At 39.6% G+C, this 19,455-nt stretch overlaps 1 protein-coding gene across 1 annotated transcript in view; it reads left to right on the top strand.

Annotated features, from left to right (window-relative positions):
- Positions 1-292: 292 nt before the first annotated feature.
- Positions 293-19,455, top strand: part of SPRED1 (sprouty related EVH1 domain containing 1) — a 62,249-nt gene continuing 43,086 nt past the window's right edge. Inside the window, exon 1 of the mRNA XM_063439918.1 lies at positions 293-629. Coding sequence (XP_063295988.1) covers positions 607-629 — 23 coding nt within the window. The 5' untranslated portion in view covers positions 293-606. The remainder of the gene's footprint in view (positions 630-19,455) is intronic.

The raw sequence follows: 19,455 nt of genomic DNA, 5'->3' as shown, positions 1-19,455 counted from the left end.
AACTGACTTGAATTTCCTCAATTCTCACTGTAGTCAACAACCCTGCCTGTGTGCGTTTTATACACAAACCCAAGCAAAGTTATTCACTCAAGTTTTGATCCAATGTGAATTCCAGCTTCCTGGCACAAAACAACTGAAATGGAATCATTCTCCAAGTCACCTATTGTATTCAGTCCCTTCTAGTTTACCCTAAAATACGAGAATTCTTTATGAATTCCCACAATCCACCCTTTAGGTAATAACCCTGTGAGCTGTGTATGAGCTGTACAGCAAGAGCAGCCTCCTCTCTCCCACCCACCCCCAGTGGAAGGAGGAAAGAAGGAGGGGAGTTGGAGAGCCGACCGGCCAGCCAGCCAGTGCAGGGAGGTGGGGGCCCCACTCTGGAGGAGCTCTCACACGGATGCTGTTTGGTGCAGGATTGGCCTCGCTCTATCCCCGGCTGCTGCTGTCCATGCTCTCCCCGGCGCCCCACCAGGATTAAAGCCCCTCCAACACCTCTCCCCGGATCTTGCTGCTCCCATCACCACCATGTGGCCCCCCCGGAATGTTCCCCGCGCCATGGCCGAGCGCAGCCAGACCCGAATCGGAACCCGGTGAACGGGGACAATGAGCGGCGACCAGGAGCCAGAGTGAGTGCTACCTGTACACCCTGTGTCTATAGACCGTGTAGGGGGCCCTTTAATGGGCACTTTGTGTTTCTGCCCACGGCTGAGGAGTTCTGAATACATTGTATCTGTTTACTGCATGGGCTGCGTGCGCCCAACATTCCAACGTTCTATCCGTATCCACGATATCCAGTTCTAGCAATACTCTGCTAGAACCCTTATGGGTTTATTACATGCAGGACATGCATTGCTATGGAGTCAAATCACTGCCTCGTTCTATATTGCCTGTTGGTCTGTTCCCTGCACATTTTCTTGCATTAGATCCATAACGATCCTGTTGTCCAATCCATATATTGGATAATGTCATTCACTAAGTGCTTCTAGAATTGTGAATCACAGAAAGCTGGGCAGCTGGCCTAGTCTCCATGGCTGTACATATGGTATCTGTTTGCTAGTTCTGTGTGCAGCTATGTTTCGTGTACTGTGTGCAGCCCCGTTGCATGTTTGATCCCTTACAGTTTGGGAGTCCTTGTATATTGCTTGAATGTTTTTTTGGGGAGATTTCTGATCTTTGTTGCATATGTATTTACAAAAATAGGAATGTCCATACACCTCATTTGCCAGTCATGTATATGTATTCTTCCATATACCTTTTCTGAGTATATACATTTAATTTTAATCCTCACAAGAAGCATATCTCAAAAACTAGTGTCTAATATTATACACTAGTTTCTATGTAAATATCCACATGTTGTATTTTTTTTTTGTTTTTATTTAGTGTGTATTTAAAGTTGATTTATTTGTGGTATGTGTTTAGTTTATTTAGGAGGCTATTGCATGTAATTATGACTTACACAATTTTTTTTTTCCTCAGTTGATTCTAAAACAAAGGTGTAAATGCTTGCCTAACTATTTACTGTTTATTCGTTGGTATGTTTAAATGTATGTGTTCTGGTGTACTTGGTGCATACTCTCTCTATATGCTATAAAACAAGCTTCCTGCATGACTCACCTAAGTCATGTTCCATTGTTAATGTCATGATATGAAGAATTATGGTGTGGCTAATGTGCCTGCAGGGATGGTAGAATTTACAGGTAGAAGTGCAAGATTAACTAGGATCTGTTATTTCCGTGTATTGCAAAAATACAGAGACAAACATGTGCTCCCAACCTTATATGAAGTTTTCATGACATGTCATGAGATATTGATTTTGGCCCTTTTTTCTTCTGATACCTAACAGGCAGATTTCATTTCGTGAGAATGGAATTTCTGTGTTTAATAAATGCTGTGTGTGTTAGTCTGTCATTTGGGTATAAAACATTTATTTTATATTGATAAATATTGCTGGGTTATAATGTTACGTATATGCATATGCAGTTGAAACAGTGTTTTTATATGTACCCCATGTATCAGCTATGCTAGTATTCTAATACCACCAGCTCAGAGACATTGTATGTAATTCATTGTCACAATTTGTGACACTTGCATGTTGTGTGTTTGTGTGGTTGGTAATCTGAATATACCACTAGTATACTCCTAATGCTTTATGCCATTTAGCTTTGTGACTGTAAACTCTATCAGATACATCTTTGCAGATATACATGTCTTGCAGTGTGCTGTAATTATTGCAATTAATTGCAGGGGTGTCCAAAGAGTAGATGCCCAGAGGTCAAAACTACAATTCCCATTATGCTTAAGTATCTGCAATAGCTGAGGACTATCTTTTTGTCCAGACCCAATTTGTGGGTTTGTTCGTTTTGCTACGTCCTAATGTGTCTAGTGCTGAGTGTCTGCTCGTTGAGTGCCAATCACGAGTGTCACTCATTGTGTTCACTGTAATGGGTGTCCTGAATGTTTGTTTATTTCCTGTGTGGTGTACTCCCAGTATCGGTTCCCTGTGTGTTCCCTGTCAACTCTGCTTTCCCCATTTCCTCAGCTAATTTTTTGTTTTGTTTGTTTGTTTGTTTGTTTTATTTTTATTAATTTTTAATTTTTTTTTATTTAAAGTTGCCTTGTTCAATATGATTATTTTCTTTGTGTCTTTTTGTGGTTTGTTGTTCATTCCCTATGCTCAGTGCCTGCTCCATGTGTTGCTCTCTCTGTGTACTGTATGCAGCCATCCGCCATGTTGTGCTGCTGTTTTGTGAATTGTTCTTGTTTGCATAGCAGGATCCCATTCATAAAATGTTCCCTCCCCATGTCACCTTCACATACTATGACATGTTGGAGAGACTGGAGGGGGAAGGGCAGGCAGAGGCGAGAGAGCTAAAAGCAAGTCAGGCTGAGCAGAGTGGTTTTTCAGGCAGGACAGGCTGTGTGTGTATGTGGAGGGAGGGTTAGAACTGTGCAGGCCAAGGTTAGTGGGGGTATTGGGCAGCACAGCCTGGGGAGGACTGTTAGTTCAAGTCAGACTGAGTAGAATGGGCATGATTTTGACAATCTTTAGGGTGCAGCTCGGGCAGAGTAGTAGAGGATAGAAGGGACTAACGAATTTTAGATTTTAAGGATAGACAAGGTGGGGGGAATAGGGCAGCGTATAGTCAGGATAAAAGGGGGGCTCGGCCAGGGTAGGCTGTGTTTAAGGGGGGCATATAGTTGGCTGAATATAACAAGTGGGCTTGGACAAAGGTATGCTGAGGATAAGGGGGTGCTAGAATAGTGGTAGACTGAAAATAAAGAGGGTTCTAGAGTAGTGGTAGGCTGAAGATTAAGGGGGGCTAGGATAGTGGTAGGCTGAAGATTAAGGGGGTGCTAGGATAGTGGTAGGCTGAAGATTTAGCGGAGTTCTTGAATAGTGGTAGGCTGAAGATTAAGGGGGTGCTAGGATAGTGGTAGGCTGAAGATTAAGGGGGTTCTAGGATAGTGGTAGGCTGAGGATAAAGAGGGTCTAGGATAGTGGTTACCTGTAGATTAAGGGGGTGCTAGGATAGCTTTGGCTGACGATTAAGGGGGTGCTAGAACAGTGGTTGGTGGACAACCAGGTAGGCAGAGAATAAAGGGGAGGTAGAACAGGGTGGACTGAGGATAAAGGGGGGGGGGGTAGAACAGGGTAGACTGAGGATAAGGGTGGTAGAACAGGGTAAGATTGAGGATAAGGGTGGTAGAACAGGGTAGACTGAGGATAAGGGTGGTAGAACAGGGTAAGATTGAGGATAAGGGTGGTAGAACAGGGTAAGACTGAGGATAAGGGTGGTAGAACAGGGTAAGACTGAGGATAAGGGTGGTAGAACAGGGTAAGACTGAGGATAAGGGTGGTAGAACAGGGTAAGACTGAGGATAAGGGTGGTAGAACAGGGTAGACTGAGGATAAGGGTGGTAGAACAGGGTAAGACTGAGGATACGGGTGGTAGAACAGGGTAAGACTGAGGATAAAGGGGGGTTAGGACAGGGTAAGACTGAGGATAAAGGGGGGCTAGGACAGGGTAAGACTGAGGATAAAGGGGGGCTAGGACAGGGTAAGACTGAGGATAAAGGGGGGCTAGGACAGGGTAAGACTGAGGATAAAGGGGGGCTAGGACAGGGTAAGACTGAGGATAAAGGGGGGCTAGGACAGGGTAAGACTGAGGATAAAGGGGGGCTAGGACAGGGTAAGACTGAAGATAAAAGGGGGGCTAGGACAGGGTAAGACTGAGGATAAAGGGGGGCTAGAACAGGGTAAGACTGAGGATAAAGGGGGGCTAGGACAGGGTAAGACTGAGGATAAAGGGGAGCTAGGACAGGGTAAGACTGAGGATAAAGGGGGGCTAGGACAGGGTAAGACTGAGGATAAAGGGGGGCTAGGACAGGGTAAGACTGAGGATAAAGGGGGGCTAGGACAGGGTAAGACTGAGGATAAAGGGGGGCTAGGACAGGGTAAGACTGAGGATAAAGGGGGGCTAGGACAGGGTAAGACTGAGGATAAAGGGGGGCTAGGACAGGGTAAGACTGAGGATAAAGGGGGGCTAGGACAGGGTAAGACTGAGGATAAGGGGGAAGAACAGAATAGGCGGTGTATAAAATGGGGGGGGGGGCCTGACAGGGTAGGCTGAGGATAAAAGGGGGAGGGGGAGCTTTGAGCATTATAGACTGAGAAGTTATTGGGGAGGAATTGCACCATGACAGACTCATGTCATGAATTTTGCGAGTTTTGGGCATAACATGAAGAATATGGGTGAATCTTATGGAAGCGTTGGCCAATAACATGGCTTGTTCATGTAGGATGGGATGGGATTAATGGATTATGGCAGGTTGGGGAGAACATTGTAGGGTTTGGGCAAATCAACCTGAGAAATAAAGGCTGAAAATAAATATTCTAGTGTAAAATAGTGTTCTTACAATGGGGAGGTTTAGTCCATTGTAAACCCTTTATTTTCCTTCGTCCAAGAAGTATATGGAATTCCTTTAAGGATATAGTGAGCAACATCGTGTAGTTATAAAGGATATGGAGATCTGAATTAGGGAAAGTTTTATAAGTGTTGAAGCTGAGGAGATATACTACACACCTTGGCTGAGACATGTAGAATTGTGTATTCTGTCAGGAGGGTTGAAAGTACTGCCCGACAACATGCAGAAAGCTTTTTTTTTTTATCTCAAACGTATCAACAGTACTGACTTATAGATTTATTGCTGATATCCTATGAATTACAGATACTGCTGGGCAGTATTTTCAAGCCCTGGCCAATAGAATGGCAGAATTCATGGTGCCCTATAAATCCGGTAAATGAAGACACACACACAGTATAGACATTTATCAGAGTCAGATAAAACATCTCACTTTTTTATTTTGTTTTTTCAAAACCATTAACCGTATTATATATAATTTTTTTTGTATATGCTTTCTGTTGCTCTCAATCTTTCTTCCCTCTCTTAGCTCCTATATCTCTCCCCTCTCCCTCTTTCCTCCTCGTCACAGCCCCCTCCTCCTCCCCCCCCCCTTCTTCCTGGCCTCTCCCTCTTTCCTCCCCCTCTGCCTGTTGACACAGTTATGTGGGAAATATCAATTCAGGGAGGCTCTGGTGTCACATGACCACCTCCTCCATTCATAAAATACCTGTGTCCATTCACAATACACTGAGTGCATGAGTCCACTAGCAACATACACACACACACCCCTGCAAATGCTTGCTTTTCACAGACAATATGACCTCAAGGGTGTGTGTTTGGAGGGGAGGGAGGGAAGAGAGTATCCATGTACACTAGCCTTTGGAGAGGGGGAGGGGAGAGTACCATTTATGTATACTTCTGCCTTAGGGGAGTCACCGCTCACAGACTCTCCTGTTTTGCACGTTCCCATTCATATTACAGCTCTGCCTGGGGACACGTGTTGTTCACAGATACTGCTTACCTTGGGTTTATTTATCAATCCTTGTGAGATGAATAGTGTGTCTTATAAACAGATACATTTATATGCTGTTGGGAGAGGGTTATAGTTGAGTACACCGTTTGCAGGTGACGCTACAAGTATGATACAATTTATAAATGTGGTCTTGGCATGACGCATGCATTGCCACTGATTAAAAGCATATTGTGCATGTAGTCTCTTTCCCTTCTCGTCTTTCATTTTATAGATGTGAATGAGATTTCTGTATACTGATAAAATTGGTAAGGGGATTGAGGAAGAGGTGGATGGCACCAATGATAGTCGAAGGGAGGGGGGATGTTGTTTCTGGGCAAAGTCATTCCATCCATGAGAAAAAGGGTTAACATTTGGTCTTCTTTTTTTTTTTTTTTTCTCTCTCCTTAATGGGTGTTTGTAATACAAGGACACTCCTCCTTGGAAAGAGCTCTGCATTCCGTAGATATTCCTTTCCTGGGGTATGCCATGCATATCCGAACTCTTTCCTAGGGGAAATGCCATTTGAGCTGTATTCTTTATAGCAAGGGCCAAATACATCACCACTTTGATAATGTGCCCGTTGACGCACAGGTTTTTTTTTAAGTGTACATGAAACTCTCATCAATTATCTGTTAGATATGAGCTGTAGATTTATTTACTGTGTGGTTGTAGCACATACAAGGCTTTGTAGGTTTTTTGTGTTTTTTGTTGTTGTTGTTGTTGTTGTTGTTGTTGTTGTTTTCTTCTTTGGTCTGGTTTTCCGGCAGGTGGTAAATTTGTAATATATTTGGTAAAATGTACAGAATTATTTAACCTCTTCACTACCACACAATAAAGTATAAAACACCACCAACTCATGGCGATAGATGCCAAAAATGTGTTTAAAGCTTGAGTGTATTTGCAGAAAAATTAAGATAAATATTGCAGGTAGTAAAACATTTTAGATTGGGTACATTGACAGAAAATACACATTTCATTTAATGCATTACCATATTTAAAAAAATAAAAATGCAGTTAATAAGTTTAGTTTCTAGAAAACGAAAATCTGTTTAGAAAGGGCAAATATGGTTGCTAATGTTTGTGTTTAGTGTGCCCTGTCCTCTTACTGCTGCTCCCTGAAGCACTGTATTAGTTTAAGGCCCCTGTATAATGCTGGAATGGAAGACATTGTACACAGTTCCTCTGAGCATGATAGGACTATAAATGGATATTGTTTTATAATTTTTTTTTTCTTCTGCAAAGTTTAGTCTAATCCTGTGTATTCACTAAACCCCAAATCATACCGAAGACAAAATATTGCAAATTTGTTACCATTTTAATTTGGAAAATATTTACCCCAAATCGGCTATGTCACAGTTTTCTTAATCAGATTTTATTCCTAATTTTGTAATATGGTTTTCAATTTACTACAAAAAATACACCTAATTGGGGATGGGTGGCAGACGTCTGCTACAAATGTATACACTGGGTTGGCAGTGACAGGGTTAACTCATTAGCAGTCGGTGATCTGTCCGGCTGCACAAAAATATTAATACTTTGCTGCTACTGTTAACTCTGTGAATATGTACTAAATCAATTACGGTATATAGCCTATAGCCACTTATATACCATGGCAATAGATGTTTTTGGTTTTTACCCACACTGTGCAATAATTCTGTGAAGGCCCAATGTTTTACATATCTAGCAAACAGGGTTCTTAATTTGAGGGTTTATACATTAACAAGTGAATTGCGGGGGAACTAAAAAACAAATGATAAACTACCTGCCGAAATAACTCTAGTTACTGGAGAATTTTCAGCCATTTTTGCTTCAATATTAATATTATTTTATTATTTATATAGCGCCATAAGATTCCGTAGCACTGTACAATGAGTGGACTAACAGACATGTAATTGTAACCAGACAACTGGACATACAGGAACAGAGAGGTGGAGGGCCCTGCGCAATGAACTTAGATTCTAATATTGATATTTGATATTCAATTTACTATTCAAAAAGTCTCTTTTGAGTCTATAAAACCCAATATTGGAAAATACAGAGAATTACTAATTGAATTGCAAATTTTAGGCTAAAATAAATAATTTCCCATCATTTATTATTATTATTATAATTGGTATTTATATAGCGCTAACTAATTCCACAGCGCTTTACAATATTATTTGCAACTCTATTTTCTAGTTTCCAATTCTCCTGTTAATTCTTTAAGATTTTGGTTTACTGAACTATCTGGAATATTTAAGCCAGTAGCAAAATACAGGATATGTTTTCTCTCTGTTCTATCTTTTTTAGGAATGTTTGAGGGACGATGTCTACATGATGCTGTTGAGACAATAAATATAATTTTAAGCAAAGCATATATCTTGATCGGGAAAAACATACTTTGTGACATTTTTTTTTTTTTTTTAAAGAAATTCTCTTCTTCCCTTTCCTCACATGTTCCAATGTGAACTAATTTTGTATATGTACTATTAACAAGAATTTCTGATCTACAGTTACCCTTTTATGGAATCTTCACTGAGGCCCCCTGTATGGGGAAGGGTTTATGCAAAGTGTGGGGCTTATTTACTAAGCGGTAAATTCTGGGGAGCTAAATATATTTTTCTATTAAACAGTCTGGTTTTATCCAGTAATGCAGAACTGTTGAGAAATAACAAGAGGATCACACAATTTTGACCAAACGCGCAGAACTGTAAAAATCCCCCAACTTCTCCATGCTTTTAATGGGCTAAAATATGCGATTTCATTGTCAATTTCCTACAATAAATAAACCCTTCTGTTTATCCTTCCTCTGGCTATCAAAGGGTGTCAAAATATGTAAAACCTCACGGTTTCCCAATTCAGCTTGACGTATTTGCTTGATTCACATTTAAACAAAAAATTATTTGTGTTTTTTTTTTTTTGTTATTGTCTTTTATATATTTATTTCTGTGACGGAAATAATAGAAGTTCACTTTGACCTTATTTGGAATAAGGAATCTGGCTGCAACATATTTTACTTGCATGAGTCACAGTAAGATTGAGCTAAATTCCCAGAAATCTACATTATTTTGTATATTGTTTTCAGGTTTTTTTTTTTGGGTTTTTTTATATATGTATGTACATTTTTGGTAATATTTTAATAAAGGGCTTGAAAAGTCCATGACTCCTCGATTTTAGTTAAGGCACAGACACAGAAACATCTTGAATAATTTAATTTAGAACTGTGTACATTTCCCCTCCCTGTTTCCGAATGTATAATTATGTCTCCTTCACAGTATATTTGTCCAATTTCAGAAATGTTACTCCAGTCAAATCATTAGTTCAAGTATAGATATAACCGTGCTCAAAATTTTCACTCGCCCTGCTAAGAAGCTGGTAGTAACTTTTAAGTTCATTCACACATTAATACATACACTATATGGACAAAAGTATTGGGACACCTGACTTTTATGACATTGCATTCTAAATACATCAACATTGATATGTAGTTGCCCCCCCCCCCTCCCCTTTTGCAGCTATAATAGCTTCTATTCTTATGGGAAGGCTTTCCTCAAAATTTTGGAGTGTTTCTGAATTGTTGCCCATTCATCCTGTAGAGTATTTGTTAGGTCAGGCACTAATGTTGAACGAGAAGGCCTAGCTCGCAATCTCTGTTCCAGTTCATCCTCTAAGGTGTTCTATGGGGTTGAGATCAGGACTCTGTGTGGGCCAATCACATTCTTCCACGCCAAGCTCATCCAACCATGTCTTTATGGGCATTGCTTTGTGCATTGGAACACAGTCCAGCTGGAATAGAAAAGGGTCTTCTCAAACTGTTCCCACAAATTTGGAAGCAAAGCATTGTCCAAAATGTCTTGGTATGCTGAAGCATTATGATTTTCCTTCACTGGAAGGAAGGGACCTAGCCCAATCCCTTAAAACCAGCTCCATACCATTGTTCCTCCTCCACTAAACATTACAGTTGGCACAATGCAGTCAGACAGGTAACATTCTCCTGGCATCCGCCAGACCCAGACTCGCCAATCAGACTGCCAAATAGCAAAGCATGAGTTTTCACTCTACAGACCACGTTTCCACAGCTCCAGAGTCCAGTCGCTGCATGCTTCACACCACTCAGTCCGATGCTTGGAATTGTACTTGGTGATGTGAGGCTTTGATGTAGCTGCTTGGACATAGAAACCCATTCCATGAAGCTCATACTGCACAGTTTTTGTGCGGATATTAATGCCAGTGGAAGTTTGGAACTCTTCCTCTATGAGGTCATCAGGACATTGGCGACTTTTACGCATCATGCTCACAGTCTGTGACTTAATGTGGTCTTCCTTTTCGTGGTTGAGTTGCTGCTGTTCCTAAATGCATCCACTTTCCAATAATACCACTTACAGTTGACCGTGGAATATCTAGCACGGATGAAATTGAAATTTCATGAACTGACTTATTGCAAAGGTGGCATCCTATCACAGTACCACGCTTGAATTCACGGCGCTATTTTTTTTCCCCCCACAAACGTTTTGCTTGATTATACACCTGTGGCAATGGGCCTGATTGAAACACCTGAATTAAATCATTGTTTTGTCCATATTGTGTATATGTACACACAGACACTCTGCACAAATGCTACCTGGCATTTTCACAAAACAAACGGATTCTTCAGAAATCCACCCATACTTTCACAGACATTGACCCACTGCACAAAATAGCATTGCATTCACACATTACACATACTCCTTTATTCGATTACATGCATGCACACAGCCCTCACACGAATGCACCCATGTAAGCGCATACGCTAATACTGCAATAGAAAAAAAAGAATTCTATGGTATTGATGCACACGGTAATGTACCATTAAAATCAATGGAAGTGCTTGTCACTGTAATCTGCATACATACAGGCATTTAATTTAGCGTTCATTGTGCCCGTGTGAGTGCTTGTGTGCAGTGTTTTGGTAATTTTGGCCAAGCATTCAGGGAAATGTAGTCTATAAAATCTGGAGTGCCAAAGGTTGCATACCTGTGAAGTACATTATCGCTCAGAGATACATAGAGGTAGATCTGGTAGAAGGGACATGTTCTTTGCCCCTTTTCTCTATGTCCATAACAATTTGTCTTCACTCTTCTTCCAGTGTTAGTATATGGCACACACAATGGTAGATTTGGCTTGTAGTTGTTCAGTCAGGGCATATTGTGTGCGGCGTTGTTCCAATGTGTCAATGTATCTGTGTGACAGGTCTGACACTTCTCATACTTAGAAACCTTAAGTATTTTTATAATAATAATCATCCTGGTTTATTTATTTTTTTTTTTTAAAGGACCACTCTAGTGCCAGGAAAACATACTCGTTTTCCTGGCACTAGAGTGCCCCGAGGGTGCCCCCACCCTCAGGGAACCCCTCCCGCCCGGCTCTGGAAAGGGGAAAGTCTTTAAAACTTACCTTTTTCCAGCGGTGGGCGGAGAGCTCTCCTCCTCCGATCCTCCTCTTCTCCTCCCCGTCGGCTGAATGCGCACGCGCGGCAAGAGCTGCGCGCGCATTCAGCCGGTCACATAGGAAAGCATTCATAATGCTTTCCTATGGACGCTTGCGTGCTCTCACTGTGATTTTCACAGTGAGAATCACGCAAGCGCCTCTAGCGGCTGTCAGTGAGACAGCCACTAGAGGAAATAGGGGAAGGCTTAACCCATTCACAAACATAGCAGTTTCTCTGAAACTGCTATGTTTATGAAAAAATGGGTTAACCCTAGAAGGACCTGGCACCCAGACCACTTCATTAAGCTGAAGTGGTCTGGGTGCCTAGAGTGGTCCTTTAAGTGTGCTTATATAATACAAAAATAATCAGTAGAATGTGCATTATGGGAAATGGCATAGGCCATTGACTTTAGCTGCCATTATTTTTTTGCATGTTTGGGTGTGCATTTACTATATAAGCAAATAGCTGTAGATATATCCTGATAATTTTTTAATCGTCCTTCCCCATTGGTCTTTAATAGTATTAAGATAAACATTTTATATTCTTGAAGTCCTACACGTTTCTTGAGACGACCAACCCATTACAGGGCCATTGAAGAAATTGAGCGTTTGATTGCATTTTTTTTTTTTTTTTTATCATGTTAATATTTTCTTTATCATTGTATTATAAATCTAAGTCATTTAAAATGGACACCTTAAAATCCACGTTACATGTACTCGTGTTGTTAATTCACAGAAATGCTCGATAAAGTCCGTCAAAGGTAGCCTTTCCACCAGGGCTTACTGTGTGGTTTCCGGTGGTAGAATGTGGTGGCAAAAAAGGTGACCAGAGGTGGTTGGATGTAACGTGTTGGCTATGACAAAAGAAAATAAGGCAGTGAATGCTTGCACTGAGTCAGTCTAAGCCTGTAATACAGTTCCTCAAAACAGAACAGCTGCTCTCAGCACAGTGCGGCTGCAAATGTGTGGGTGGATGTTCTCCCCCATCTGATTACTTAGTGCTCATATTTTTCTGGTTTTGGGTCAGCCTTTTGATTCATCTTTTCTTGCACAGTTAACCCTACCCTTACTGTACAAAGCTTTATGGAAAAAGAAACACGCTGAAGTATATTTGAAAAGCCAAAAGAGACAATATTTAACCGGTTTTCACATCGCTGAAGGAGTGAAACTTTCCCCATTCGGGAGGACGGTAAACTCGGAATAAAAGGACCGCAGTGCAGCCGAGGTTTTGTGGGCCTCCTTGTTTCACATGAGCCTGTTCAAAGATCTGTGTCCAATCAAAAAAACAACACAAAACATCTCATGACCCGAGTAATCTTTAGTCCTGTTTGCACGATTTATGTAATTAGCCATCTTGTCTAAGAGGCAAAGAAAAGGGTTGTTTGGGTTGCAAAGAACCTTAATGGAACCCTTTTTATATTAAATGCTTGTGTCTACAAGAAACGGGTATCTCATGATATATTTCCAAACTTAAACTTCCAAGATACTTTGCCATTCTAACGGGCGGCAAATTCATTGTGGGAGATGTAGTCCTGCAACATCTGGAGTTATATACTTTTTGGGCACCCCTGTTCCAGTCCATCCTTCCTTGAGTATACGGTTTTCATTGGATACCCGACCCGCTGGAGTGTGCTTGATTTTAGGAGTAGTGTTGGTGAAATATTTTGCCACACTTGCATGTTCTGCATAAATGCTTTAAAAATAATATGGATGGATTTAATAAAATGTGGAAGTTTAGTTTTGCTCTGGGATCGATATTAGAGTCTTTGTATCATCTGTTGACCACACAAATGTACTGAATGGGAAGTACCTGTCTTTTGTTTTGTTTTTTTTCCCCCCAGTGTTGTTTTCCCCCCAAACGAGTTCACAGACCATAAAAACAGATGTTTGTGTCTGATATCCCTTTTCTGTCTGACATCTTGCTTATTAATTGTACAGTAAAACCTTAGATATTTAAAACTTATTTTTTTAATGTTGTATTTTTTGCATACAACTATACAATTTTATTTTATGCTTTTAAGAATTGTAATTGCCATTGATAACTTGTAAATATCCACTCTAAATATCCACTATGGTGCAAGGACATCCTCAGCACAGTCCTACCTTAAGGGACTAAACCATAACTAACCGTTTAACCACAAAGTCTGGAGCATGGCACCAGATCACTCTGCCCCTCCACTTCTTTGAAGGTCGGGGGCTTCAATCAGGAAGCCTCGGATTGAACGCCACTGAATGGGCTGAGAGCATCAGCTGACGTAACCTATCACTGCTTCCCCTTTAGCAAGGTGAGGGTGAAAAAGTAAGTATCTTTTCTTTCATTTTGATAAAGTTATGGTGCCCGGAGTGTTCCTTTAAAGAGACATCTGTGCTTGGTATTTATTTATTTATACATTTTATGTGGGTGTTTAATTGTTCAGAATTGAGTAGAGTAGAATAAATACCTGTTTTCGTTTTGTTACATGGTACTTTTATTTTCGACCTGTCTGCTGACTAATCATGAGACATGTGTTTACATTCTCTATGCTTTAAAAGTACAGTTTGATCTTACTTTAAGGTAGCATCTTCAGATATTGTCCATGTCTGGATTGATCTTTACAGGAATATTGTTAATTTACACGTAAAATATTTATTTCTTGTGTCATGCTGGTATTGGGTTCCTAGCATGTAAAAGGTGCATACTTTGTAAGGTCTGTGCATGCATGCAACAGACGTTGATATATTTGTTTAATAGTAAACTAATAAAACAGATTGCTTTTTGGTGTTGTCAATCTCTATTATAATGCTGTCTAAAGGCTTTAAGATTTATTTTTTTAAATGGATATGTTGAATAACCATCTTAATATGAAACCAATATGTAACTACTTTTTATATATTTTTTTGTTTTTAAGAAGAGTTTTTTGCACTTGAAAATATTATTCTTAACATTATTTTATAACTTTTCTTCTAGTTAGATGTTTGTATAGGTAAACAACCTCAACTAACAGTCTAGAGAAGCCGTCGAGACTAACTGAGCATGTGCAGAACTTGGGTCATTTGTAAAACATGCCCACAGTATAGAGCTCCGGCATGACAAGTCTGCTGTGAGAGGTGATTTTGTGGAATTGACCAATTTAATTTACACTGGGATTTCTGAGCCTGGATGACCTACGCCACTTTGTCTAATCAGTTAAACTATAATATTAAGGAATTACTTAAAGCAACTCTGTCAACAAATAAAAAGTATTTGAGAAAGATTAAATCTTTCCAAGTACTCACATTGGCTGTGTTGGAATTTAAACTTTTTCTTATGCTTGACAAAACTTGAAAAAGGTGGAGCTATCACTATCAAGTTTTGGTACTTTCCTCAGCCATTACTAGTGACGGTTGTGTGTAAAAGACATTGTCTCGCCGATCGCAAGACAAAATCTATGGAGGCTGCCGACTCGAACAGTCTTCTATAGACATCAGCATTGTACTTTTGAAGCATGCAACACCGGCAGATGCAGTGCTGTAAGCTGAAGAAAGACGATGGGGCTGCATTAGATAAGTATCTGAACTGCACTACACCCTCGGCTACTGCACTGCAAGTGAGGATGTGCAAAAACTACCAAGACCACAAAATGTGACAGAGGCACTTTAAGTAGATTGGACATAGTGAAGGGCTTGTAATTTTAAAACTTGTGGATCGGTCTACACTGGGATTTTTGATTTTTTTTTTTCTTATTCTAAATTCAGTTCTTTATTTTACCAATTGAAATTAGCAAACTTCTATTGCAATACCATAATATGTATATTATCTTACTCTATTGTTGTGAATGACCTTATCCTCTAGCATGCAAGCTCATTGAGCAGGGCCCTCAACCCCTCTGTTCCTGTGTGTCCATTTGTCTGGTTACAATTACGTGTCTGTTAGTCCAGCCATTGTACAGCGCTATAGAAATAATAAAATAATAATAGACACTTATATTATTTTAGCACCAGTTATTGTATTTGTGTAGAAATGGCATACATCAATAGACAAAGCTGTCTTTGTTGTGACATATATAACATATATATATATATATATATATACACATATCTGGAGGTAGAGTTTAGAGAGAAAGGGTTGAAACTTTTTTTTAAAAGTTGGGTGGAGTCTTATGCATCGCCCCACCATGTTAACACTTCACCAGGTGTCACTATGGACAAGTTGATCCCAAAATTCAAATAGCATGAAAACTATGCAATGTACCGCTGTATTTTAAGTTGTGTGTGATTATATAAAATGTTCATTAATTTAAAAGATACATATAGTGCAGAGCGAAATTCTTTCTCCATTTAAAAATAACTTTTTATTGGATGGGCTCCTGTTGTCTGGTGTCTTCTTTGTCAGTAGCCATTTATTGTGTGGTCTGACAAATATTTGTGGAATTTAGGATCTGAGATAGCATATTTATATATACATGGTTCACGGTGTCCGACACCTTTATAGCTTACCTCCAGCTCCCAAGCATTTTTTTGTTCTGTTAGTCATTGCCTATACTATGCTTCTTTACACTAGCTGTGAAAGACTGAATCCATTTAGATCTGTAAATAAATTAGCCTTATCTATGCAGTTACTTTATGGCTAGGCACTGATTGTCCAAAAAAAAGTACATTTTGAACTCCAGTGCAGATTATACTTTGAACAATTTGGGATACAGCAGACAGTCTCACTGTAGGACTCGTTTCCTAGAGACTGATGGGTGAGGGTCTCATGCAAAAATCTACCAGATCTTACCTCACAGGAATATTCATTTATATAGTAGTAGTATTCGTATATGCTAGGGCAGGAGTCGGCCACCTTCGACACTCCAGGTGTTGTAGACCTCATCTCCGCTGATGCCTTGCACGCATTATGGATGTAGGAGCATTATGTGAGATGTAGTCCACAACATCTAGAATGCCGAAGATTGCCTACCACTGAGCTAGGGTCTCCAGTGTTATCACATCATGGGATACATGCAAGGCAGGCAGCCACCCTTATCAGCAACAGGAAGTAATATAGATTGGGAGTAGCTCATGTTACTGGATATATTACCTAATGGCCTTCTCTGAAAAGACAGGAGCCCCTTACAGGCAACCATAAACAGTATTGTAAATCATTCACCAAACCCATGGTGTAAGCTTTCTCAATCAATTACCTTTAAAACTGAGACCAGTCTTTTTCTTTTTCTCCTTTTTTTTGGCAAAAAGTATTGTTTTCTACCAGTTTTCACAAACTCCTAAAACAGAAAAGTTTGAGTGAGAATGAAGAGGCCCATCAAATGCGAACTGGTTTGTTCTTCGAGACCGTCTGAATTTTTGAATTCCTTGACTTTATTCGTATTTCCTAATTCCAGGACTGCCAAGAGGGCATTAAAGCTAATACTCGTTTCAGGGGCCTGGTTTGAATGTTGGGTCATTGTTTGTGTGGGAGGATATATTGGTCTGTGAATGCATGTGTCTGTGCTGTTTTGTGACGGCATCTGTCTGCATGAATCAGAATGTATCTGTGTGTGCGTATGTCTTGGTATGTATATGTGTGTTTTTATTTGTGTACATGTCTGGGAGTATGTTCCGGGAAGGAGGGTGAGGAGGGGGCATAATTTCTACCAGCAACACAGGCTACTAATTCTATAAAATAGTAGGCATTGAGAATACCACATACATCAAATACCCGGACTTGAACTATGAGTTAATGTGTATCCATCATCACAATATAGAGATTGAAAGTTATCACTTACCTGAAACTGGCACAGGACTTATTAATCAGTCACCCAACCTGCGTGTTTAGTACACTTAGTGTATTGAAACCCTTACTCTTTTATGTTTTTTTAATAACGCTATGTATCGTTCATATTGTTTTCATATTCTATCTAAAATAGATGATGCATGTTCTTTTGAAGCCAAGTTTTCAACTATTGGACTAAACAATACGAGGTTCCACAAGTAATCCAAAAGTTTTATAAGTACATCTTCTCCCCCCCCCCCCCCCTTGACACATCCGCCTGTGCAACCATGTATCCCCATGTGTGAGTAATTAAATATCACTATGTATAGGATGTGTTGATAACCCCCATTGGTGTTGTCAGAATTACTCACATAGCACACGTACCCTGGGCTGTGAAACTGTATGCTAAACATTCCGTTTTAATTGCATTTCCTGAAGATATGCTCTTGTTTACTGAACCTTCCTTTTTAAACCATTTCAATTTATTGTTATTAATTATTAACATTTTTATTTTTGTTTTTTTTACGTAGCATTGTATATATTTCTCTGAGTATCTATCTGTTTTAAGCCTTATTTGGTGTTGTACACAAAGACTTAAAATGTGTTATTTAGCCTTTATTGGATCAAATCACTGTGGTAGTCCGGAATCATAGGAGATACAATTCTAGGAGTACTGTCTCGTGATGAAAAAGCCCAAATTATGGTTTTTTTTAAGTTTATTGCAGAATAAATTTTTGTTGCTACTAATTGTAATTTTGTGCTAGATGCTAAGCGGGTTGTATATTTATTTGATTGCTATTTCCTGTACTAATGTTTCTAATACCCCACCTCCTATAGTCTGTAAGCTTGTTTGAGTTAGGGTCCTCTTCAACCTATCGTTCCTGTAAGTTTTCTTGTAATTTTCCTATTTATAGTTAAATCCCCCCTCTCATAATATTGTAAAGCGCTACGGAATCTGTTGGCGCTATATAAATGGCAATAATAATAATTAAGGTGATCTGGAGGATACAGCTGATTTAAGCAGTTGGGTTGAAACTGACTATCACCTATGCACAAGGACGTTTAGTTTTTGTTTGGTTTTGGTTTTTAATATTCTTGGATAAACAAGTCTGCCGGTTACTCTATAGATTGGTTACAAGAATGTGATTTTATTTACCGATGCCACTAAAAAGGCATAATTCAGGCTTGTTTGTTTCCTAGGCATTTAAATAGAATTCTTAAATTAGTTGCTGATATGGCAGACCTGCCTATATTCTTCCCCATTTCAATGTTTTATTTTTTAAACAGTGGTTTATTGCAAAGTCACATTTAATCCCTGGTTTAGTGTAAATCCTAGGAAGTAAATTGTAAGTGTTTAGAATGTTATTTATATAGTGCTTTTTATATGTGCAAGACTGCAGTCACTGTTTCTTTAAATACTTATCTGCTATGCAACTACTCAAACGCTTATCTCTATGTTTATTTTAAAAACAAAGAAAGGAAATCATCTAACCTGTTGGAATGCAGCATTAGGAAGGAAGTTTTAACCAATAAGCTGGAGTGAAATACTATAAACATGAGCATTAATTCCAGTTAAATGATATGGTGCTGGGCTCAGATCTGAAAGGTATTGGGTGTAGCTCGCATAGTTTGGCTGACAAACGTGATATTGTCACAATGCCACTAAAAGTATAACCTTATCATACATCACCGCTTGGCTCAGCTCTTAGTTCAACTATTTTAGCCTTAAATGTGTAATTCCGTTGTCTGTCTGTCCTTGCCGCTGGATGCACTTACTACACCTCGTTGAATTAATATATATTTCTAAGTGTAGATGATTTAGGTAGTGTGCATCTACGCCACGACGGTCTCTGTCCAGTCGCCTGGCCTCTTTGGCTGATATCATCAAGCTTGATGATCTCAGCCAATCAAATGGTTCCCCATTGGGATACATTAGGAGACTAGTGCTCACGCGCTGTAAATCTCGGAGCTGCGCCAATCAATGTCTCTATGATTGAGAACAGAGTCTGACCCTATGGAAGTGCCTCTAGTGGTTGTCAGAAAGAAACAAAAAAAAAAAAGAGAAAATAATATTTTATCAAGCCATTACGAGATATCCTGTTTGAAGAATTTTAGAGAAGCGGAAAGACAGGGGCAGAGCTGAACTGTGCTGGAGAGAAGACTTAGGCCCGTACCAGGTACCTCTCGGCACCATAACAACTTAATTCAGATGAAATTGTTATGGTGCCTGGAGTTCCCTTTCAAAAAAAAGAAATATTTTTTGTTTTAGAATACACTCATAACTAATGTATAGTTATGAGATAATACAAGTGCAAAAACAAAATCGAATTTCTAACAGTTTTTCTTTAACCTTTTTGTGTAAACTCTGCCAAGGTTTTCC

This window comes from Pelobates fuscus, chromosome 13 (assembly GCF_036172605.1).
Source record: "Pelobates fuscus isolate aPelFus1 chromosome 13, aPelFus1.pri, whole genome shotgun sequence".
Taxonomy (NCBI): domain Eukaryota; kingdom Metazoa; phylum Chordata; class Amphibia; order Anura; family Pelobatidae; genus Pelobates; species Pelobates fuscus.
The sequence above is the reverse complement of the archived record's forward strand: the minus strand, read 5'-3'. Positions and strand labels throughout refer to the sequence as shown.